This window comes from Gallus gallus, chromosome 28, assembly GCF_016699485.2.
Source record: "Gallus gallus isolate bGalGal1 chromosome 28, bGalGal1.mat.broiler.GRCg7b, whole genome shotgun sequence".
In the NCBI taxonomy this organism is placed as follows: domain Eukaryota; kingdom Metazoa; phylum Chordata; class Aves; order Galliformes; family Phasianidae; genus Gallus; species Gallus gallus.
The window spans coordinates 2,962,099-2,983,791 of record NC_052559.1 but is presented as its reverse complement, the minus strand read 5'-3'; the positions used below and the strand labels follow the sequence as shown (position 1 = coordinate 2,983,791).

At 60.8% G+C, this 21,693-nt stretch overlaps 4 protein-coding genes across 13 annotated transcripts; 3 read left to right on the top strand and 1 right to left on the bottom strand.

Annotated features, from left to right (window-relative positions):
* The first annotated feature begins 155 nt into the window (after positions 1 to 155).
* On the top strand, positions 156 to 1,181 carry LRG1 (leucine rich alpha-2-glycoprotein 1). The gene has a single exon (XM_003642865.6). The coding sequence runs from the start codon at positions 156 to 158 to the stop codon at positions 1,179 to 1,181; it is 1,026 nt and encodes a 341-aa protein (XP_003642913.2).
* Positions 1,182 to 2,386: 1,205 nt separating this feature from the next.
* PLIN5 (perilipin 5) lies at positions 2,387 to 5,111 on the top strand. The gene is made up of 8 exons (XM_015300019.4): positions 2,387 to 2,579; positions 2,729 to 2,772; positions 2,851 to 3,049; positions 3,139 to 3,221; positions 3,295 to 3,547; positions 4,055 to 4,236; positions 4,310 to 4,405; positions 4,490 to 5,111. Exons 2-8 carry the CDS (start codon positions 2,731 to 2,733, stop codon positions 4,955 to 4,957), a joined length of 1,323 nt encoding a protein of 440 aa, XP_015155505.2. The 5' UTR covers positions 2,387 to 2,579; positions 2,729 to 2,730; the 3' UTR covers positions 4,958 to 5,111.
* Positions 5,112 to 5,251: 140 nt separating this feature from the next.
* PLIN4 (perilipin 4) lies at positions 5,252 to 8,158 on the top strand. Of its 7 annotated transcripts, none has more exons than XM_040653457.2 (8): positions 5,252 to 5,295; positions 5,933 to 5,993; positions 6,143 to 6,338; positions 6,428 to 6,510; positions 6,582 to 6,879; positions 7,013 to 7,203; positions 7,275 to 7,397; positions 7,480 to 8,158. In XM_040653457.2, exons 2-8 carry the CDS (start codon positions 5,940 to 5,942, stop codon positions 7,822 to 7,824), a joined length of 1,290 nt encoding a protein of 429 aa, XP_040509391.1. In that variant the 5' UTR covers positions 5,252 to 5,295; positions 5,933 to 5,939; the 3' UTR covers positions 7,825 to 8,158. The 7 variants fall into 7 exon arrangements, with proteins under 7 accessions (XP_040509391.1, XP_040509390.1, NP_001304017.2 ...); XM_040653456.2 differs by having other exon boundaries at positions 5,884 to 5,993; NM_001317088.2 differs by lacking the exon at positions 5,252 to 5,295 and adding an exon at positions 5,554 to 5,581.
* A 683-nt stretch (positions 8,159 to 8,841) lies between these two features.
* HDGFRP2 (hepatoma-derived growth factor-related protein 2) lies at positions 8,842 to 19,523 on the bottom strand. Of its 4 annotated transcripts, none has more exons than XM_004948799.5 (16): positions 19,427 to 19,523; positions 17,622 to 17,698; positions 17,403 to 17,541; positions 15,417 to 15,596; positions 15,030 to 15,149; positions 14,795 to 14,866; positions 14,318 to 14,465; positions 14,049 to 14,124; positions 13,654 to 13,939; positions 12,808 to 12,902; positions 12,210 to 12,280; positions 11,779 to 11,849; positions 11,205 to 11,306; positions 10,901 to 11,114; positions 10,056 to 10,185; positions 8,842 to 9,845 (listed from the first exon to the last, which is right to left on the bottom strand). In XM_004948799.5, the coding sequence occupies exons 1-16, from the start codon at positions 19,496 to 19,498 to the stop codon at positions 9,767 to 9,769; spliced, it is 1,932 nt and encodes a 643-aa protein (XP_004948856.2). In that variant the 5' UTR covers positions 19,499 to 19,523; the 3' UTR covers positions 8,842 to 9,766. The 4 variants fall into 4 exon arrangements, with proteins under 4 accessions (XP_004948856.2, XP_001235458.3, XP_004948857.2 ...); XM_001235457.7 differs by having other exon boundaries at positions 15,030 to 15,143; XM_004948800.5 differs by lacking the exons at positions 17,403 to 17,541; positions 17,622 to 17,698.
* Between the last annotated feature and the right edge of the window lie 2,170 nt (positions 19,524 to 21,693).

The following is a 21,693-nucleotide window of genomic DNA, read 5'->3' as shown; positions in this document are numbered from 1 at the left end:
AGGACGGGGCTGGGGGTCCCTGGGCCAGGGTGAGGAGGGAGATATGGGGGCTGTGGTGCATCCCCTGCCCGGGGGCACCGAGGGGTGGTGGTGGGAGCAGTGCAGGGCACAACCCCTGGGGTGATATTAAGCTGCCTGCCCACAGCACCAGCACTATGGCACTGCTGGGTCACATTCTGCCACCACCACCGCCGCTGCCGCTGCTGCTGCTGCTGCTGCCATACAGCCATGCTGCACCATGCCACCCACAGCCCAACGCCACGCACTTCATCTGCACGGAGCCCACTCTCAGCACCTTCCCCTCCGGACTTCCCCCCACCACCGTGGCCATCTCAGTGGAGTTCACTGCTATGACCACCATATCCCCCAACGCGTTGGCCGGGCTGCCCCGCCTGCAGGAGCTGCACCTCTCCTCCAACCACCTGGCCGTGCTTCCAGAGGCCCTGCTGCAACCCGTACCCACTCTGCGCACCCTCGACCTGACCGACAACCTCCTGCCCGACCTCCCTGCTGGCATTTTCCATCCCTCCATCCACCTGCGGCACCTGGTGCTGCAAGGGAACCTTCTGCAGGCACTGCAGCCCTCCTGGTTTGTGCACCTGACCCAGCTGCATTGGCTCAACCTGGCGGGCAACGCTCTGCTCGAGGTGCCCCCCGCCGCCCTCCGCCCTCTGCGCTCCCTGCGCAGCCTGGACCTGGCGCACAATCACCTGCAGCACCTCTCTGCTGACACATTTGTGGGCCTGCAGATGCTCGAGAGGCTCGACCTGGAGGGCAACCAGCTCCGTGCACTGCCTCCCACCCTCTTCGCGCCCACCCCTTCTCTGCGCCTGCTCTTCCTGCAGAACAACACCCTGCAGGTGCTGCCCGATGGCATTTTCTCCCCGCTGCTCCATCTCCGTGTCCTTGACCTGGCACACAACCATCTGCAGGCTCTGCAGCTGCCTCCCCGCTCCCCCCCCGGCCCCCCGCTGTCCCTCGACATGTCGGGGAACCCCTGGGCCTGCGATTGCTCCCTGCTGGCACTGCTGCAGGATGCGGCCCCGCAGCTCATCGCTGCCCGTGCCACACGCTGTGCCAGTCCTGCACAGCACCGGGGGCAGGAGGTGACTGCTGTGAGCCAGGCCGGGGATGAGGGCTGCCAGCATGGAGGGGACAAACAGAGTCCCCTGGATCACTAGGCAAGGGGCTCAGCGCCGTGTCCTCCCCCTGCAACCCTCCCAGGGAAACTGAGGCAATGAGAACAGCGCTGTCCCCATCCCAACGATTCCCATCCCCATCCCAGTGGCCGCCATCCCCATCCTACCCGCTCCATCCCAAAGGCCCCCAGCGCAACCCCACCTGGCTCACACCATCCCACGTCCCATCTCCCTGTCCCCATCCTTACAAGACCTCATTAAATGGATTCTCCTCGCTCTGCTGCACTGCCATCTGTGTTGTCCTGTGACGCTCATGGATGAAAGGCAGTGATGGCTGCCATGTCCCGTGCCCAAGCCCACCCCATCCCCTCCATGTCCCCTGCTTGTGCCCACTCCCATCCAGGCCAGCCTGACCCCCTGGGGTGGCCCTCCTGGGCAACACGATGTCCCCACATTCCCCATCTGGGTGACACTGAGCCCTGGGGACAGAGAGAGGGGCCATGGGGCGCTGGCATGGGGAGGTGTGACACAAAGACACTGCATGGGAGCACCCGGCGTGGGCAATCGTGGTCTGAAGATGCTTGTCACGGGGACGCACGGGAAGGGGACGCTTGGTGAGGGGTCACTCGCTATGGGAACAACGGACACGGGGACACCCACAGCAAAGGGACACTCAGTACGGGGACAACCGGGGAGTGCCGGCGGGGGAACACCAGCGGTATAGGGCCACCCGTTGTGGGACATCCTGCTCGGGGACACCTGGATGGGGACACGTGGATGGGGACACCTGGCACGGGGTCGCTGTGTAGGGGGCCGGGAGTCCCCGCGTGGCCGCATCCCGTCCCCCAAAGTCCCGCCCCTCCGTCCCGATTGGCGGAGGAGCGCCCCGCCCCTTCGCTGATTGGCTCCCGACTCGCTATGAAGGCGGCGTTGGGTGGGGAACGAGGAGGGGTTACGATCGCGACCGGGAATCTCGATCGTGACCGGAGGTCGCGATATCCCACCCCACCCCACCCCCCCTCCCCGCAGTGAGTACGGCGCTGGGGCTCTGCGACAGCAGGAGAGCGGGAGGGGGGGAAATTACCGACGGGAGGGTCCGGGGGTCCGAGGATGGGGGCGGCGGGGGCACCGCGATGTCCCATGGGACCCCTTGGACCCCTTGGGGGCGGCGGGGACCCCCCCCCCCCCTCCAGCGCCCCCTGGAGGACGGAGGGAGTCCTGCACCCCCACCCCCTCCCCAGGGACCCTCGCCCCGCAGGGACCTTTCCCACGCGGACCCTCCTGTACGGACCCCACGGACGTGCCCACCCCGAGGTGCGGGGACGCAGCCACGTCTCCAGCGTGGATCCCCGCGTGGGCCACCTCGAGGGACGCCCAGGTGTCCGGCCCCGCTTCCACCCCTCGCAGACCCAACCCCAGTGCATCCTGGTGGGGTGGGAGGTGAGCCCCAGAACGGAGCCCCATCCACCCCCTCATCCACCCCCCTAAAATCCCCATCCCCAGCGGTTCAGTGGCCTCCGGGTGCCTTCCACTCGTGCCATGAGTTTGCAGTGCTCAGCACCGCGTGTCCTTTCTTCCCTCCACCGCAGCGATGTCAGCCAACAACGCAGCACCGGCACGAGAAGAGCTGCAGGTAGGGCTATGGGGACGGCCCGTGGGCTGGGGGGGCACCGCGGGGTCCCGTCTCACTGTCCCCATTGCCACCCTACAGCAGAGCGTGGTGGTGCGGGTGGCCAACCTGCCCCTGGTGAGCTCTGCATGCAGCACCGTGTCCAGCGCCTACAACTCCACCAAGGGCAGCCACCCCTACGTCCGCTCCGTGTGCGATGCTGCTGAGAAGGGGGTGAGGACTCTGACAGCAGCGGCCGTCAGTGGGGCGCAGCCCATCCTCACCAAGCTGGAGCCACAGAGTGAGTGGGGCAGCCCGCAGATGCGGGGCTGGGGAGCGTTATGGGGTCACACATCTGAGTTGTTTGTTTCTTCTCCGGGGACTTTTTAGTATCCACTGCCAATGAATACGCGTGCAAAGGGCTGGATAAGCTGGAGGAGAAGCTGCCCATCCTGCAGCAGCCCACTGAGAAGGTAATGCCTCTGTGGGGCAGGCCGGCCTTGCGTGGGCTGCTGGGTCAAAACTGCCCCATTCTGTGCCCTCCAGGTGGTGGCGGGGACCAAGGAGTTGGTGTTGTGCACAGTGATGGGTGTGCGGGAAGCAGTGAGCGGTGCCGTGGGAATGGCCTATGGGGCGGTGAGGGGCGGCGTGGAGAGGACGCAGCGGATGCTGAGCTGCAGCATTGGCACCGTTGTGGGCACCCGGCTGGGTCAGCTGCTGGCAAATGGGACCGACACAGTGCTGGAGAAGTCGGAGGAGCTGATGGGGCATTACCTGCCTGGGATGGATGGGGGGCCGGGTGAGTGCCTGCAGCACTGTGCTGAGCCTTCTCCTTCCTTTTAGGGGGTGTCAGCCACTGTTGGGACTGAACCCCATCCCCGGGGCTCAGCACTGCTCTGGTACTGTGGGCTCTGGGTGCCACGGTGGGGGTGTGGGCACTGAGAGTCCCACCTGCAGAGCAGCCCCCAGCCCTCTGTCAGGGCAGCGCTGAGCCCCGCGGAGCCACCGTGACCCAGAGGATGTCCCCTGCATGGGGGAACACGGAGCAGCGGTGGGTGAACTCTCACCTGGAAAGCAGAGAGCAAATATAGCCCTGTGCCACCAGCCTGCCTGAGCCGGGTATTTATAGCTCAGCACGGGACAGTGGAGGGCAGAGTTGGCGCTGTGTCACCGCAGAGGTGACCGCAGGGGCGGAGGGAACACCTCCCATGACTGGGAGCCGAGCACCCCGCGCTGTGACACGGAGCTCAGGGTGCATCCTCGGGGATGCTCTGCACCCGGTGCAGCTCTCACCGTCACCCTGCAGCAGGTGGCACCGGGGTGACCTCACGGGAGCAGCGGCGACGGCGGCAGAGCTGCATGGTGCGCGTGGGTTCGCTCTCAGCCAAGCTGAAGCACCGCGCGCTACGGCGGTCACTGGGAGAGCTGCGGTGGGCTCAGCACAGTGCCCAGCAAGCCCTGAGCGGCCTGCATCGCATCATCGAGCTGGTAAGGCTGCAGCCATCCCCACGTCCCCCACCCGGACCACCGCGGCGCACTCCCGGTGCTCTCCATCCTTTAGGTAGAGCAGGGCTCATTGCACAGCGCCCGGCAGCACCTGCACCGCATGTGGCTGGAGTGGAGCCTGCAGGACGACGCGCCCATGGAGGACCACCAGGTATGGCAGGGCCGCTCTGCACCGGGCTGTGAGGCAACGGGGTCGGGGCTGTGCCCGCAGCGCCGCCTCCTCTCTGCTTTGCAGGTGGAGGTGAGGACCATGGCCATGCTGCGAGGGCTCCTGCGGCAGCTGCGGGCCGCCTGCGCCCACCTCCCCATCCGCGGGCTGCCGAGGGGCGTGCAGGACACAGTAGGGCACGTGAGGCACGGCGTGGAGGGATTGCACAGCTCCCTGTCCCGCGCTCGCTCCTTCCATGACCTGTCTGGCATGGTGCTGGAGCAGAGCCGGCAGCGCGTCCTGCAAGCGCAGCTGAGCATCGATGAGCTCCTGGAGTACGTGGGGCAGCACGCGGCCCTGCCCTGGATCGTGGGACCCTTTGCCCCCGTCCTCGTGGAGTACCCGGAGGACTGCCCCATTGAGATGGCTAAGTGGGATGGCTGCGTGTGCGTGGGACACGGGGTGAGCGCCGAGCCCAACGGCTGCGCAGAGGGAAGCCAACCCCAATGGGGCCAGCAGCAGGATGGACTCGGTGGCCCGGCGTGGGACCCGTGATGGACGCAAGGGGATGGTGGCACGTGGAAAACGCCCGTCTCGCCCGTGTCCCCGAGCCCAGATGGAGTCAGGATTCCTTGTCTTAGCAGCTTTCAGAGCACGTGAAAGAGAGCAAATCAAACCAAACAACCCCCAACCCGGCGCTGTGTGCCTCACGCTGAGTTGGGGGAGGGAGGGAGGGAGGGAGGGGGACACATAGAGCCGGAAAAGGGCGGGGGGGGGGGGGGGGGGGGGGCGGCTCCATGCGGGCGTGGAGGTGGCCGAGTGGCCCCGGACTGTGCCCCGCCGTCGGGTGGCAGCGGACTTCGGCCCCGTTATCACCGCCGCCGCTTCCCACGGTGCGGGCATCCCCACGTCGGGGGGCGGCGGGGGGGCGGGGAGAGTCTGACAGCCGTGGGGGGGTGGGGGGGGTGGGGGGGGAGGAGGGGGGGGGGTTACGGGGAGCGCCGTGCAGGGGGTAGAACTGCCCGTTCTGCTGGGGAAGAACTGCGCCGTCGGTCACTGCTCCCGGGCCGCCCCCGGTAGGGTGGGACCGGGTCACATGCGCACGGGGCGGGACCCGGGGCCATAAAAGCGGAGGGGGGGAGCGGCCCCAAAAGGAACGCTGCGAGTAGCAGTGAGGCGGTGAGTGGGGTCGGGGGTTATTGGGGGTGTTCCGGTCTGAGCCCGGAGCTGCTGTGCGTCCCCCCCTCTCCTGGAAGCCGCCGCCACCGCTCCGTGTTGGGGGTGGGCGGGGACCGAACCGCCCCGTCCTGGGTGGGAGCTTCGGGGAGGTCGGTGAGCGGAGCGGGACCCCCCTGAGCTGGGTGTGCGAGCCCGGGGTTCCGCTCGTGGGGAAAGGAGGGGACCGCCGGGGTGGGGTGGGGGGGCAGCGTGGGGTTCTCTCTTCCGGGGTTTTCATCCCCCTCCTCCCCCCCACCGTGCAGTTTTTGGGGTGCTGCCCTCCCGCTCAGCCCCGCACTGCTTCCCCTGCAGCCCCGCCATGGCCGCCAGCGAGGATGGCGCAGCGCAGCCCAAAGCTGAGGAGCAGCAGCAGGTCAGTGGGGCCGGGGGAGCCCTCCTGCGTGGGGTCGGGGCTGCGGGCGGTGGGGAGGGACGGCGACCCGCCCCATCAACGACCCCATCCCCAACCACGAGGGATTCGGGGCTGCGTTGCGCTCTCACTGCCCCCGTTGCGGTGCACAGAGCATCGGGACGCGGGTGGCCAACCTGCCCCTGGTGAGCTCCGCCTGCGGCATCGTGTCCAGCGCCTACAACTCCACCAAGGGCAGCCACCCCTACGTCCGCTCGGTGTGCGATGCTGCCGAGAAGGGGGTGAGGACTCTGACAGCAGCGGCCGTCAGTGGGGCGCAGCCCATCCTCACCAAGCTGGAGCCACAGAGTGAGTGGGGCAGCCCGCAGATGCGGGGCTGGGGAGCGTTATGGGGTCACACATCTGAGTTGTTTGTTTCTTCTCCGGGGGCTTTTTAGTATCCACTGCCAATGAATACGCGTGCAAAGGGCTGGATAAGCTGGAGGAGAAGCTGCCCATCCTGCAGCAGCCCACTGAGAAGGTAACGTGGGGTGCGTGGCGCAATGGGATCTGCCCCAGCGCTGCCTACCAGGGCTTTATTATTCCCACCAGCTCATCTCGGACACCAAGCAGCTGGTGACATCCACGGTGACGGGGGCCAGGGATGTCCTGACCTCCACCGTGGCCGGGGCCAAGGATGCAGTGAGCAGCCGGGTGACGGGAGTGATGGATATGACCAAAGGGGCCGTGCAGGGCAGCGTGGAGCTGACCAAGTCGGCGGTGAGCAGCGGTGTCACCACCGTGATGGGCTCCACTGTGGGCCAGATGGTGGCCAGCGGGGTGGGCTCCATGCTGGAGAAGTCGGAGGAGCTGGTGGACCACTACCTGCCTATGACAGATGAGGAGCTGGGTAAGGGTCTGATGGCAGTGTGTGGAGTTGGGGGGGAGAGTCAGTGTGGGGAGAGCCCAGGTGGGGCAGCACTGGCTCTATGTGGAGGTCAGTGGTGGGGTGGGGGCCCAGCTGATGGATTCCTTTCCCCCAGCCAAGCTTGCCACGGCTGTGGAGGGCTTTGAACCCGAGCAGCAGAAGAAGCAGCAGAGCTACTTTGTACGCCTGGGCTCTCTGTCAGCCAAGCTGCAGCACCGTGCCCTCCAGCACTCCCTGGGCAAGCTGCAGAGCGCCCGTTCCAGCAGCCACGACGTGCTGGGCCAGCTCCAGCGTGCCCTCGACCTGGTAGGACCATCCCCACCCCCACCTCTGGGCTGGGGTCAGCCACCCACCCCCTGCTTTTCCCCCTGCTGCAGGTGGAGCATCTCAAGCAAGGCGTGGACCAGAAGCTGCAGGGAGGGCAGGAGAAGCTGCAGCAGCTGTGGTTGGAGTGGAGCACCAAGCAGCCCGGCGGTGGCAAGGAGTTGGTGCCACCAGCAGTAAGCAGAGCGGGGCAGGAGGGGTCCCCAGGGCCACCCCGGTTTCCCTGCAGTGCTCACCCCACCTTTTGTCCCCACGCAGACGGTGGAGTCGGGTGTGCTGGCCCTGCTGCAGGGCTTGGCTCAGCAGCTGCACAGCACCTGCCAGCCCCTGGTGTGCAGCCTGCAGGGCCTCCCCGCCAGCATCCAGGACACGGCAGCACAGGTCCGGCACAACGTGGAGGAGCTCCGTGCCAGCCTGACCTCGGCCACCTCCCTGCAGGAGCTGACAGGCAGTGCAGTGGCACGGGCTCGTGTCCACGCTACCAAAGCCCGTGAGCTGATGGATGAGCTGGTGGAGCACGTGGCACACAACACCCCCCTGTCCTGGCTGGTGGGGCCCTTTGCTCCTTCCGTGCAGCAGGGGCAGAGCGTGCAGGGGGAATAGCAGCCCCTGGGGGGGGTTCCCAAGCTGAAATCAGAGCTCCTACTAATCCATTCCTGCCCGAGTACCCATTAACTTCCCTCTCTGCCCATCCTGGGTGTTCCCTTGGCCAGAGCGGTGCCAGCAAAGTGCCTTAGCTTCCCCCAGTGCCTATGGCTGCTCCAGCTCTTGTTGGCCAGCTCTCCATCTTCTCTAGCCACCACTTGTCACCTTTGGTGCCTTCAGGCCCTTGCTCTTCCCATCCTTGTGGCTGCATCTGCCCCCAGTGATGGTGCCTGGTGGGGAGGGGGCTGCAGCTTGGGGTGGGTAAAGCAATAAACTCAGTTCAGTTTTGCAATGGTCTAAGCCTTCTTGGGGGAAATGGGGCTGGTGGGGTTGGGAACCTCAGTTCCACCTCAGGGTCTGCCTTGCTTATCTCCTTCCCACCACTTAAAGCCCTTCCTGGGGCCTCTGCTGGAAGGAGGAATGAGGGCATGTGGCCCTATGTGGTCTTCCAGGGGTGGGGGCTTCCAATAGTGGCACCAGCAGGGGCTGTCCTGATGCTGAGCTCCATGCTGGGCCTCCCCCAGTGCTGTACAGAGCCTGGGACTGGAGGGCTTGAGACCAGATGATCATTATGGTCCTTTTCAACCCAGGCCATCCTATGATTGTGAGGGTCAGAGGCTCCCAGGGAGTACAGACCTCTGGCTCTGATCTCACAGTACCTGCCCAGATCTGGTTCACAAGCTGTATCTGACTGTTAGCTCACCCACGGCTCCGGAGTGATGCCCACAGAAGCCCCTTTGCTGGGATGACTCATGGTTTGGCCAACCCCAAGACCTGACTTCCCAAAAATTGGGCAAGAAGGAAGCGAGGTTTATTTGGGTTTTGTTTATGGACGGGTGGAACGTGAAATAAACCCTGGCAAAGAGCACAGGCTCCCCTGGGTACGGTTACAGCAACACCAGCCTGGGATCGGGGCGCACCACCCCGTGTTGGCACTGCCTGCCCCATGGCACAAACAGGACACGATGCAGCATCTGGTTGGGCTGGGAACATCTTTATTTTACACGTACAAAAGCTTCAGATTCCTCTTGCAAAAGAGCAGAAAGACAGACAGACAGACGAAGATGCTGCCCAGCACAAGGCAGGATGCTGCCACTTTGGTGAGTCCCCCAGCCAACATAAGGGAGAAGACACAATTTTACTGTGCTCATCCAAAGGCAGGTGGCAGCCCTGCTGCAACTGCTGGAGCAGAGGGAGCAGGCTCCAGCAGCTGCAACCAGCTAGAGAGAACAGCACAGGAGGGAGAAAGGGGCTCAGAGCAACAGTGTGAGGATCTCCCACTGCGGGGTGGGGGGGAAGAAGTCCTCGTGTCCCTTCCTGAGTGGGGCTGCAGCACTGGAAAATGAAGAAAGAAGGCTGGAAGCGCAGCCAGGCCCCACTGTCACCCCTTGGGGACAGCTGTGGCAGGGACAGGGCCAACCCTGGGTGCTCAGCCCAGCTCAGGGCCCAAAAGGAATGGGGACCCTTGGGGATTTGCTCTGGTCCCAGCCCTGGGCAGGGACAAAGGGATGAGGGAGGCTCCTGCCCACCCTTAGTCACAGTCAGCGATGCCTTAAGAAATAGACACTATGGCTCTTTGTGTTTTTCATTAAAAAACCCTTTATATTCATTTCATGTCGGTTGAAATCACAAGAAATTAGGTTGGGGAGGGGGAGGAGGGAAGGAGAAAAAAAAAAAGAAGAGGGGACAAATACAGACAAAACAGCACAGTCTCCCCCCACGTTCAGTGCTTTCACGGGGTCGGGGGCACAGGACAAGACCTAGGACATCAGCTACTGTGTGACTTAGTGAAGTAACGCAAAGATGGGCAAGGCAGAGGCCGGTCTCCCTTCAGAGCAGGTTATGTGGCCCCTCCACATCCTCCTGCGGGCAGTCCCAACGTGCTCAGCTCTCCTCATCCTCAGCTCTCTTCTGCATCATCCACAGACTCTGACTCCCCACGAACCCTCTCCCGTTCGGCGCTAGGATAATCCTGCATGCTGCAAGGAGAGCACAGGCACCACCTCAGCAAACGTCTCCCCTGCTTTGACCCCTCCAGCATCCCCTTCCCAAGCCAGGAAAAGCCCTACAGCCCATGAAATCCCCCAGATGTGGCCAAACAGGAGCTCAGCCTCCTGCAGAGCTGAGGCTGGATGCATGGCAGATGCCAAGGAGCTCCTCTGTGCTGCATTTGCCCCTCGTCCACTCACTTGTTATGGGCCTCCTCGCTGGGTGCCTCCAGCTCTCCAGCTCCTGGCCCTCGGCTTTTGTCTCTCTCCTGCTCCTCTGTGCCCTCCGTTTTTTGGGACAAGGATTCACCATTCACAGGACCTGACAAGTCTGTAAAGAGACAGGCTGGGATGCTTGGGCTCCTGGGGCAGTTCTCACCCACCCCACCCCACCCAAGGGGCTGGACACCACTGGGAGCAGCACAGCAGGTTGTCCTGATACACAGCCAAGCCCACAGCATGGGGATCCCAACTGTGGCCTTACCAAGACAGCTATTAGAGTGGCCCCGAAGACTCAATTGCCCAAGCCGAGAGGCTGACCTCAGCATGGATTTTCCCCACTGTCCCCTCCAGGAAAGCTCTTACACCATTATTAAGACGTGCTCAGCCAGGGACTGACTGCTGGGCTCGCAGCCATGAGACAAAGGAAGATCCCAGCCACCAGCTGCCTGTGCAAGAGCCCTTCCAAGGGCGTCTCCACATTCCTTCATCTCCCTGGTGCCCTGGACAACGGCTCAAAGAGTGAGCCTGGCCCAAAAGCTGCCCCAGAGGCACTCAAAACCAGGGTGTGGGGACTGAGGTTGCCCTCTGCCCTTACTGCCACGAGTGTCTGATATTCATCCCACAAAGTCTCACTTAAAAACGCAGTCCCTAGACTCTGTGGGGGAAGCTGGCATGAAACTGCCCCTTCTCCAGGCAGCTCCACAGCCTGACATGAGCTAGACACAGGTCCACAGGGGGACCAGCTGTGCCTTGAGCACAGTCCTGGGATTGCTACACACCCAGACAGAGAAGGGAACCACCCCAAGACGTGCAGGGCACATTACCAGCATTCATCTCCTCTTCTCCCTTCTCATTCTGTGTCTCCCCTCCTGACAGCTTCTCCTGGCCTTTCTCCACATCCCCCTTGTCCTTCTCAGGCCCAGCTTTGTTAGCTTTCTGGATTGCTTCCATCTTTGGTCCTAGGACACGCGACTTCAACCGGGTGTAGACTTCAGCAGCCTTCTCCATGACGTCCTTGTTTGCTTTATAGCGACGGATCTGCAACAGAAAGAGGGACACCCTTGCAGGTGTAGTGCCCTAAGCAGGCCCGTGCCCTCCAGTGGATGCTCAATCCTCCACCTGCCATACCTTCTTCAGAGTAGCCACCACATCAGTGTGTTTCTGGAGGATGTGAGAGGTGACCTGGAGTGCTCCCAGCTCTTCCAATGCATTCAGGCACCGCTTGATGTCCTGCAAGGATGGCACCAAGATCAGAAACTGCCTGGAAGTCTCTCTGCGGATTACATATTACATCTCTCTCTGCACAGGCAGCAGGGGGAATAACTTGGGAGCAGGAGAGACTTCATTTGCTAAACCCCTATGGGGTTTTTCAGCAAAATTCTGGATCTGCCTCAAGGGAGAAACCAATCCTACAGTACTCCAGCCCCAACTCCACTAGCTCAGCTCAGGTGAGAGGACAACCACCTCCCAGTTGTGAGGACAGGAATGGGAATGTCAGAACTGTCCCTGCCAGCTCCCAAGGGGGCAACCAGTGTAGCCTTGAGCTCCCAGTGGGCACCCAGGACCAGCACTGCCATGAGCACAGCTCCCTCACAGCACCCACTATCAATACATCTGCCCTGAGCAGCTGGCAAGGCCTACATGGTGGCAAAGGACACAACCAGGGACCTCCCAGGCCAGGCCAATGTGTTGGAGCACTCACCGGGTTATCCACCTTCAAGGCAAACTTGATCTCACTGTGAAGTTTCTGAAGTTTCTCTTCAACTGTGGGCTCTGGAGCAGCGAGAGACAGAAAAACGTATCAGGTCATCAGTATGGAGCATGCCACTACCCAGGACCTCTCCCCCAAAAGGGGACTGGCTTCTTCCCAAGTCTCCAAGGCTGAAAGCAGTCTTAGGGGTCTCTATGAGGAGGATGGGCTGGGGTGTGCCAAAAGTGGCAAGAATTTATGTAGGAAAGTGGTCTCTACACGCTTTGTAAATACTTTCCAATGTGATGCAGGGACCACAGCCATGCTGGAAAGGTGCAAGCATAGCCACACTGATCCCAGCTGGAGAGAACCCTGCCCTAGCTCCAGCTGGGGAAGGAACCAGCCCTGGCTCCCCTCTCTCCCTTCTGTGACTTCTCTCTCACCCTTTTTCTTCTCCATTCTCCTTTCAGGGATCAGGTCAGACTTCTTCCGGCCTCTTTCTACTTTCAAAGGTCTGTGGGGAAAAAAAAAAAGGAAAAAGGTCATTCAAGGGATGCCTGCAGGTGAAACCACCTGCCTGTTGCTGGGCAAGCAAGAAAGGTGACAGCTCATGCCAGTGCATCCTCCAGACTGCTCAACAGCAGGGAGCCCTGCCACACTCCACCCATGCTTGCAGACACATCTCCGAGCTCACACAGGCAGGAGCTTTGAGACAGCAGCTCCCCCATGCCCCAGCTTCCCAGAACTGCAGAAAGGCAGAACTCAAAGCACGGTGTCTGGGGATTCCCCAAGGATATTCCCCTCTGTGGGTTGGAAAAAAACAAGGGAGCTCAGCCCAGTGCTCTCCAGACACCTCCATCAGCCCCTTTGGATCTGGGAGAATGGAGAGAAGAAATCCCCCCATGGGTGCTGCTGTCACAGACAGCTCCACAGAGATGTTCATCCCCACTCCAGGGTGTCCTCAAAAGGGACTGGGCACCAGCAGAGGAGATCTGTCCCCAGAAGAAAAGAGCACTGAGTGCAGGAAAGAGAGATGCTGACTTGTTTCGTGGTTTCTCCTCTGCTCGGCCTCTCTTCTCCTTCTGATTCGGTTTCCTTGACAACTCTGAGGGCTGCTTCTTCGTTGGCTTCTTTACCTGAAAGGAGAGAACAATGCAGGCAAAAGCAGACTGCAGCAGAGAACCCCCCCCACCCCACCCCAACCACTGCAGGGGGGGGACACAGTGCCATGGCCCACTCTGGTCTTCCCAGCCCCATATGGGAGTGATCCGGAAAATCCAGCAGCCAGCACCCACGATATCACTGGTGCAAGCCACAGGCAAACAGCACCATTGGCCTGGGTGCAGGGCTGTCCCCTGCACAAGATAGAAACAAGACTTGGGTTACAGCATAGCCATCTGCTGCTCCAGAAGTAAATATGCTGGTACTTAAAGCAGCCCACCCAGCCTGCGATACCTGCCTGCATGTGTGGGCAGACCCACACTTCCTTTCAGAACTCAGATCTGTATGATGCTTCCATAGCCCAGCTCTACACAGAGAAATAGGCATCAGAATGAAACAGTGACCCTGCCCCTGCCAGTGAGGGACCACAGCTGTCAGAAGCCCTCTGCAAGCTTTCTCAGTGCTTCAGCCAAGCCATGCTAAGCCTTTCCATTATCTGCAGAGCAGAACGATGACTGAGGTGGGAGGGAGAGCATCACAGGGATGCAAGCTGGATGAGGCCCCCAGAGCCCAGGGAACAGCTGCCCTAGGGATACAACCCTTTCCTGCAACTCCAGTGTAACAGAAGACCAAGGCAGCAGGTCACTGCCACTCCTGGAGGCCCCCACTGACCTGGCAAGGAGAGGGTGGGTTGTCATTTGACACCAGCTCTCCTCCTGTACTCACCTCTTTCTCCATCTCCAGCTCAGAGTCTGAGGAGGATGGGGCCTTACCCCGGCCTTTTCTGCCCTTTTTGGCCACTTCATCATCTGCACTGCTGTCGCTGTCTGAGTGCACCTCCTCCCCCTTCTCTGCTTTCTCCTTCCTTTTCTCTTTCTCCTCCTTCTCCTGCTCCCGGAGCCGACGGATTTCTTCCTCTTGTTCCCTCTTCCTCTTCTCTTCCAGCTCCCGCCGCCTCTCCTCATCTCGCCTCTTCCATTCACTGATACGGTCCACATCACTGTCACTATCACTACAAAAAACAAGAGTGTGTTTGGAACCCTTGTTGTGAGAAGAGAGGCCGGGGACTCCCCCCAGCCCAGCGGGTCACAGCACCCCAATCCCACTGCAGCTGATCTCACCTGTCGCTGCTGGAGCTGATAGGGACACGCTCAAGTTTCGGTTTCCTACCACGGGGTTTGGGAGGGGGTTTCTCAGCTGCAAAACAAAGGGGAGATGCTCAGCAAGAGCCCTGGGAGCTTCTTGTGAAAACTGCCCCAAATCAGGGGGTCGGGGGGTGCTCAGACATGCTGTCCACAATAGAAGGGGACGCCAATTTCACATGCTCTCCAGTATCTTGAAGAAGCCAGCAGTGGCTCAGTTGCAGTAGGTGAAGTCTCCTTGGTGTTACCTGGCTTTCTGCCCCGTTGAGGCTTTTTAACAGACACGTCGGAGTCTGAATCGGAGTTGGAGTCTGACTTGGTCATGTCTACAGTCGCATTTCCCATTTCTGAGTCTGAATCCACTTTGGAGTCAGAGTCGGAGCCAGACTCCACTTTCTGTAGGTTAAAAAGCAGGGTTGGATGTGGGAAGCAGGAGCAGCTGACATCCCCAAACACAGCACCGCAGGGCCCAGCCAGGTCACTGAGCCAGAAGCAAGGTCTCTTCTGGTGTTGGACTTATACCCAGCCCACAGCACAGCCCTCCTGCCCCAACTCCTCCCGGCAGCACAGAGCTCAGCCTCCCTGCTCAACAGAGGAGCCACCCACTGCACCTTCCTAGACAGCACCAGGTGCTGGCAAAAGCCAGCTGCCCTCATCACGCATGGAGCCTGGAGGAAAGCAAAGTAGCAACATATAGGGACAAACCACTTCGGGAGTCTCTTTACCTTCTTCTTCCTTCCCCCTGCAGGCATCCTCCGGGGAGCCCTGGCCACTGGCTTCTTCTCAGGAGTAAAGTCCTGAAGGAAAACCCAGATATTAAGAAATGCGGAAAGACCTCGTGAAGGTGAAGCCAGTCAGTTCCTCCAGGCCCTGATTCAGTGCCATTGGCTCCACAGATGGTGCTGCTCTCCCACTAGCATCCCGCTGGCCTCCATGCAAGCATACCCCAAACCCTCTTACCTGGTCACTGTTTTTTTCTGACTCAGAAGACGTTTCTGAGTTCTCCTCTTCTGTCAGGGAGGGGCTGCCCTGATCTTCACTTGAAGATTTCCGAGGCCTTTTTGCCACTGGCATCTGATACTCGAGAAGCAACAAAGTGAGAAGTCCACCCCCTCTCCTCCCACAACAGAAAGGGAGGAAGAGGTTGCCCAGCTCTACCGGCTCAGCCCCACTGGAACAGCCACGTGCACTCAGAAGAGACGTGCACCAGGACCTGGCCACGCCACCACTTCACAAAGCACAACGCCTGCAAGACCCCTGAACACACACTGGGCCCCACAACCACACTACAGCCCCCTTCAGACTGGGACAGCCCCCCCCATCCACACTGCCTCAGCCCACACTCACTTTCATTGCCAGTGATTTTCGCTTGAGCCCGCTGTGGTCGCTGCCTCGATCTGAGTCCTCATCACTTTCCATTTTCTCTGTGGTGACTGCAGCCATGGCAGCATCATCTTCATCATCACCAGCATCGCTTCCCCCCATCGGGTCATTCTCGGGGATGTCACTGTCAGAGGAGCTCGCAGGCTAAAGATAATGGAAATAACAATGATGTTATTGCACCAGAAGGCCTGCAGTGTGCCAGGCTGGAGAAAAGGGGCACAAAAGGGTGACAAGCAACGAACAGCAGCATTGAGCAGAGAGGAGCACACACAGAAGAGCACAGGTAAGGTCCCCAACAGGAGCCAGGGCCCTTCAGCATTGTTCTGGGCCAGAAGGACAATATCACACAGCCCTTGGATGAGTGTGCTGTTGATTCCCTTCTAATCTCCCTGCACCCCCTTCCCCAAAGCCCCTTCCACACCACCCCAAGACCAGCAGAAACACCTTCCCTCCAGCTCCCCCGGCTCAGCTCCACCTACCACTTCCTTGCTCCCCTCCCCAGCATCCTCATGCTCTGCCAAAGACCCCTAGAGAAGCCTGAGCTTGACATCCCCAATGGGTGAGTGGACCCCAGCCTTCCTCTGCCTTGCAGGTGCCAGAGAAGCAGGGCTGGGTGGCGTGGTTCAGTCCTTCCTCCAGCAGCTCAGTTCATGCCAGACCTCTTCCTTCTCACACACGTTCCCCATCAGAATGGCCTGCAAAAGGAGTCCAGCACAGCAGCCCTGCTGTTGCCCAGTTGGGATCTCTTCCATGCTGTTCCATCACTCCACACAGGGAACATCTCCCAGCTTCTCATCAGCCCACCGTGAGGTTCCTCATATAGGCACATCACATCCAAGGGGAAGAAAGCACCCGAGCTGCTCCTTCCGGGCTCTTCCATTCTTTTGACAGACAGCAGGAGCAGCTGACCCTAGAGCAGGGGTTCTTCCAGCACTGAAGCCTTGCTGCTGGAAAGACTCTCATCATTTTGACTTTTCTTGACACTTTGCTTCGCTTAGGTCTCAAAACCAAAAAGGCCTCTACTTCAGTCTCTTCTGTGAGACCTGTGGCCTCGTTGGGATCTTTGTCGTGGCCTCAGTCACAGCAGACCCTTCAGGAATGAGTTTCTTAAGTCTGCTGGAAGTTCACAGTGGTGCTGAGCAATCTCTTGAGTAGAAGGTTCTGCCTTCCTCACCGCTGCCATCCTCCCTCCCACCACTACATACAAGTGAAGTTGCTCTCCAGGTTCTCAAAGATCACCAAGGTCTCACCTTATCTACAACTGCATCCTTGGGTTCAGCCTTCTCCCACAGCTACTCAAACCACAGCTCCTCTCCTGCACTGCCAGCAGCACACCTGAGCCTGCCTACCTCCAGACCATCTTGTCTTCATAGCTCACCTTTAAAAACCTTCCTCTGCCTCTTCAGACCAACTGCCTATGAAGCTGCTTTGGACGCCTTCTTTGAAGATCGCTATACAATAAATTGTATCATACAATAATGGTTACAAAATGCCCCTCGTACACACGAACAATCGACAGCAAAGAGCCGTTCCCCAGCCTGCTCTGAAGGAGCAGTCAGTGGCTTTTGGCTCAGGACCTTGGAAATGGATGAAGAGAGGGACTGCACACAGGTAGGTCCATGAGCCGGGGACCAGCAAGCCTCCATTCTCACTCTGACAAAAGAGATCCTCTGTGGCTTTGGGCAAGGCACAAACAGCACATCCCTGTTTCACCTCAAAGATGGGGGCAGAGGTGCCTACCTCGCAGAGGACAAGGAGGGCCGACTCACCGAAAGGAGAGGCAGGAAGGGGGAAGCTATTTCAACCCGAGAAAGCCAATCTGCGAGATGGAAGCGCAGAGACACCACAGCAGTGACAAGCAGAAAAAGGAGGAGAGCGACTTGGAGGAAAGGAGAACTGGAGGCAGCCCGGATCCTTGCTGACCCCCCGCCACGCAAGGCCCACACTCACCGGAGGGGCACTGTAACTGGCATGAGGGTTGTTCTGGATTTCCCATAATCCCTCGTTGAAGCCTTTTCTCTTGTTTGGTTTCCCATATTTGTCCTTATACTTTTCATAGGGGAACAGGTCTTTGGGGCCCAAAAAGGCGCTGGAGAGAAACAAAGCAGAGGTGAGCCCAGAGCAGAAGCAGCAGGGCAAAGCCCAGAGAGGGGGCGAGGCAGCGCTTACGTCTCGTGAGTGCCGAAGAAGAAGATGGGGTACTTGTTCGGCGGGGGTTTCACAGCACCATCCGCGATGTCATCGATCTGAAAGGAAACCCAAAGCAGGAGGTGGTCAGAGAGAGCGGCTTGGGCACATCCTCTGCAAGGCACATTAGCCCCGGCTAGCAGCGTCGGACTCCAGCACACACACACACTTGGAGGCAAGCATGGCAACAAAGCACCCGGACAGGGAACTTGCTACGCACAGAGTCCTAATGCAGCGTTACGGCCAAGCGGGAGCTCTAGAAGAGGAACAGAAGGGATCCGGCACAGATGCTTTACGGCTATAGCTGGGCACCATGTGCCCCTCGTCAGGATGCGTGGGAAACCCCCTCCAAGCCCAGGGGTGGCAGCTCCAGCGGGTGGCCTGAAGGTCCCTCCTGGCTGCAGACAGGCCACAGGCAAAGCCCAGCCGCCAGCAGGACGCACGGGCACCCCAGTCTTCTTCCCAGCACGCCGCACTGGCTCCGGTGCCCTTCGGTCTGCTCCACACGGTCTGGGCTGGGGCACAAGCAGGAGCCTCGGGGGCCCCCATAACACGCTGGGGAGTCTTCGGGAGGAGCATTCCCAAAGGAGCAGCCAGCTAAAGCAGGAGATGCTGTGGGCAATGCGAGCGCCCCGCTGGAAGGGCCGAGTCCTCTCGGCGCCGGGCCCCAGCCCCACGTTGGTGCAGGGCTTGGCATCCCAGATCTCCTGGCGCGGTGCAGCCGAGCAGCGTTGTCTCCAGCACCCGGTGCCAGCCCCGGTCCTGCACGGCACCACTCGCCATCGGACCGACCCACCGAGCCCTCGCAGCCGTAGCCCCGCAGAACTCAAACCGAGCCCTGCACGCCCCGTGTTGGCACCGCCATTCGGGATGGAGATGCACAGCGCTGACCACCAGGACGGCCATCCCCACCACGTGAACTTCATTACCCCTCACTCTGCCCGCAGCACAACAGTACAGCTCGCTCTGCTCCTGCACCTTGAGAGCTCACAGTCCCCTGCATACATCAGCGTCACCTCAACGTGTCCCAGTGCTGCCCCAGCAAAGGGCACTGCCCCAGAGCAGCTCTGCCCCCATCCCTCTTCTTGTTGTCCTCTGAGTTTGCAAGGCCGTGCAATGCAGTGGAAGGACGAGGCTGGAGATGGAAGGACGGGGCTGGGGATGGGCACTGGGGGGTACAGACTCAGCGGGGACCCCTGCAAGGGTCTGTGAGAGGAGGACGAGGTGGGGGCCTTTCTTGAGTGGGTTCTCCATCTCGGCCAGGGTTGGGGCTTGGCCCATGCGCCACTGCAGGACCTCAGCTCCTTGGCCCAATTGCCAGCGTGGGACCTCAATGCCAGCACAGGGCCTCAGTTCCCATTCAGCCCGAGCATCAGTGCGGGAGCCCAGGGCGGCGGGGGCACAGCCCCAGGGGAGAGCCAGGCACGGGAGGTCAGAACGGGGGCCGCTCCCGAGCAGAGCCCCATCCCCGGCCGGGCTCAGACCTCGGTGCAGCGCCAGCGCGGGTCCCCCGCTCCCAGCCGGCCCCGGTGCCAGCACAGAGCCCCACCGCCACTGCGGGACCTCAGCTCCCACTCGGCCCAAGCGCAGCACGGGGCTGCGGTGCCGGCCCGCCCCGATCCCGGCCCCGCTCCGGGCCCCGCTATCCCCGGGTGCCGCCGGGCCCCGTCCCGCTGCGAGCGGCCGTGAGGGACCCGCGCTGCGGAGCGCGCTCCGCCCCGAGCCCGGCCGCCCCGGGGCAGCCCCTCCCGAGCCCTTCCCCTCGCGGAGCGGCCCCGCGGGCTCACCCGGGCGGGCCAGTGCGGGTAGCCCTTCATCTTGGCGAAGACGAGGTCTCCGGGCTTGAAGCTGTGCGGCATGGCGGCCGCGGGGCGGGGCGGCGGCGGAGGCCCAGGCCGCGGGCAGCAGCAAGCAACGGGGCGGGGACGGCCCGGCCCGGCCCGGCCCGCAGGATGTCCCGCCCCTCCCGCAGGCCCGGTTTCTATTGGCTGCTAGCAGCGCCGCTCCGCCACCTCGTCCAATGGGAAGAAGCGAGGACACGGCGGGATAACGGGATTGGGCCGTGCCTCCAGCAGCGGCGGGGAGGGGGCAAAGAGGGGCATGGCCGGGGGGGCGGGGGCCGAGGTGTGGAGGGGCGCGGGGCCTCTGCGGCTGCGGGGGTCGGGGGTTGTGGGTCAGAGATTGAAAGGGGTCAGGGGCTGTGGTTTGGGGCAGATCTATGAGGGGGGCACGGGCTGTCAGGAGCTGACAGTGAAAGGAATGAATAGGAGAGTCCCATGGAGAGGGTCCCCGTGGCACGAAGGTGAACGGTTTGGGGGGAAAAAAGCCCCCCCAGCAGCCATCTCACTGGGGGTAGAAGTGCAGCCCAGAAAGCCTGAGCCTTCCGGAGCCGTGGGCTGGAGCTGAGAGGTGAAATCCCAGCAGCTCCCTGCAGCTGTGCTGATAGAGCCATGAGAGCAGGGCTGGGGGTAGCCGGGAGGCGTCCCTCAAACAGTGCTCAGCTCCCCCTTAACCTGGGGGAAGGTTATACAGGAAAGGGGCAGGAAGCAGGCAGAGGAATCAGACCTGATTTAGAATCGTAGAGCCTGTGATTCAATGACCTGATTTATGTGCTTTGGCAAAAACTTCTTTTCACTTGAACTAAATCCACCAAGCCAAACCAAATCAGTCTGCCTGCATCTCCATCCTGGTTTAGCTCAGCTTTTAAACTTGGTTTTATACCAATCTGTTGGTTTTGTTTTTGTTTTTCTTCTGTTAAATCGTGGAAAAGTAACAATTTGCTGCTGTCTCCCGAGTGAGAAACTTCAGTCAAATGGAAGCTGCGTGAGATGCTGTGACAGCCTGAGCTGCGCCTGGCAAGGGTGAGGCTGTTACCAAACACAACCCACACGTGTCGCAGGGATTACTTACAGAGCAATTACACCTCTGGGAGAGGCGAGTGAGAACAAACCATGGGCTGAGTGTGCTGTGTTCCCCGCGGCGCTGCTGGGGCGTGCGCGGCTGCTTTGGTGGCGAGGGGAAATGACTGCAGGCTGCGTGGAAGGAATCCACAGAGGTGTGGCGGGTGCAGGCAGCAGCCTGGGATCAGTGTTGTGGAGACAGAGTTACTTGAGACAAAGGAGCTGCCCCAAACAGCATCTGCTCCTGTGCCCCTAGGGGAAGCTGTGCTGTATCCTGGGCTGTGTCTAAAGCAGCATGGCCAGCAGACGTGGAGGGGGTCTGCCCCTCTGCCCTGTGCTGGGGAGACCTTACCTGGAGCACTGCGTCCAGATGTGGAGTCCTCAGTGCAAGAGAGATATGGACCTGTTGGAGTGCGATCAGAGAGGGCCACAGAAATGACGTGAGGGATGGAACAGCTCCCTGCGAGGACGGGCTGAGCGCTGGGGCTGTGCAGCCTGCAGAAGAGAAGGCTCCGGGGAGAGCTGAGAGCGGCCTGTGGGTACCTAAAGGGGCTGTAAGAAACAAGGGGATGGTCTTTAGCAGGGTCTGTGTGCTAGGGGACAAGGGGGAATGGTTTCAGACTAAGAGGGGAGATTTAGAGTGGATATAAGGAGAAAGTTTTTTAATATAAGGGAGCAGTGGCACTGGTTGCCCAAGGAGGTGGTGGTGCCCCGTCCCTGGAGACGCTCAAACTCTGGATGGGGCTCTGAGCACCTGATGGAGCTGCGGGTGTCCCTATTCACTGCAGAGGAGTGTGACCAGATGGCGTTTAGAGGTCGCTTCCAACTCAAACCACTCTGTGATTATACATCTTGACCCAGTTTGCCCGCCCGTGGCGGTGCTCGCAGTTGGCACAGGTTATCATGGGATCACAGTATCATGGAACACCCTGCACTGGGAGGGACCCACAGAGATCATCACATCCAACCTGTGGGTCCGCGCAGCACCACCCAAACTCTACGGTCCAAATGCTCACGGAGCTCTAGCAGCTCAGTGCCATGCCATACCCACCACCCTCCAGTGCAAAACCTTTTCCTGATCCTCCCTCCACACAACCCCGTGCTGTTCCCTCGGCCCTGTGGCTGTCACCAGAGGGCAGAGCTCAGCGCTGCCC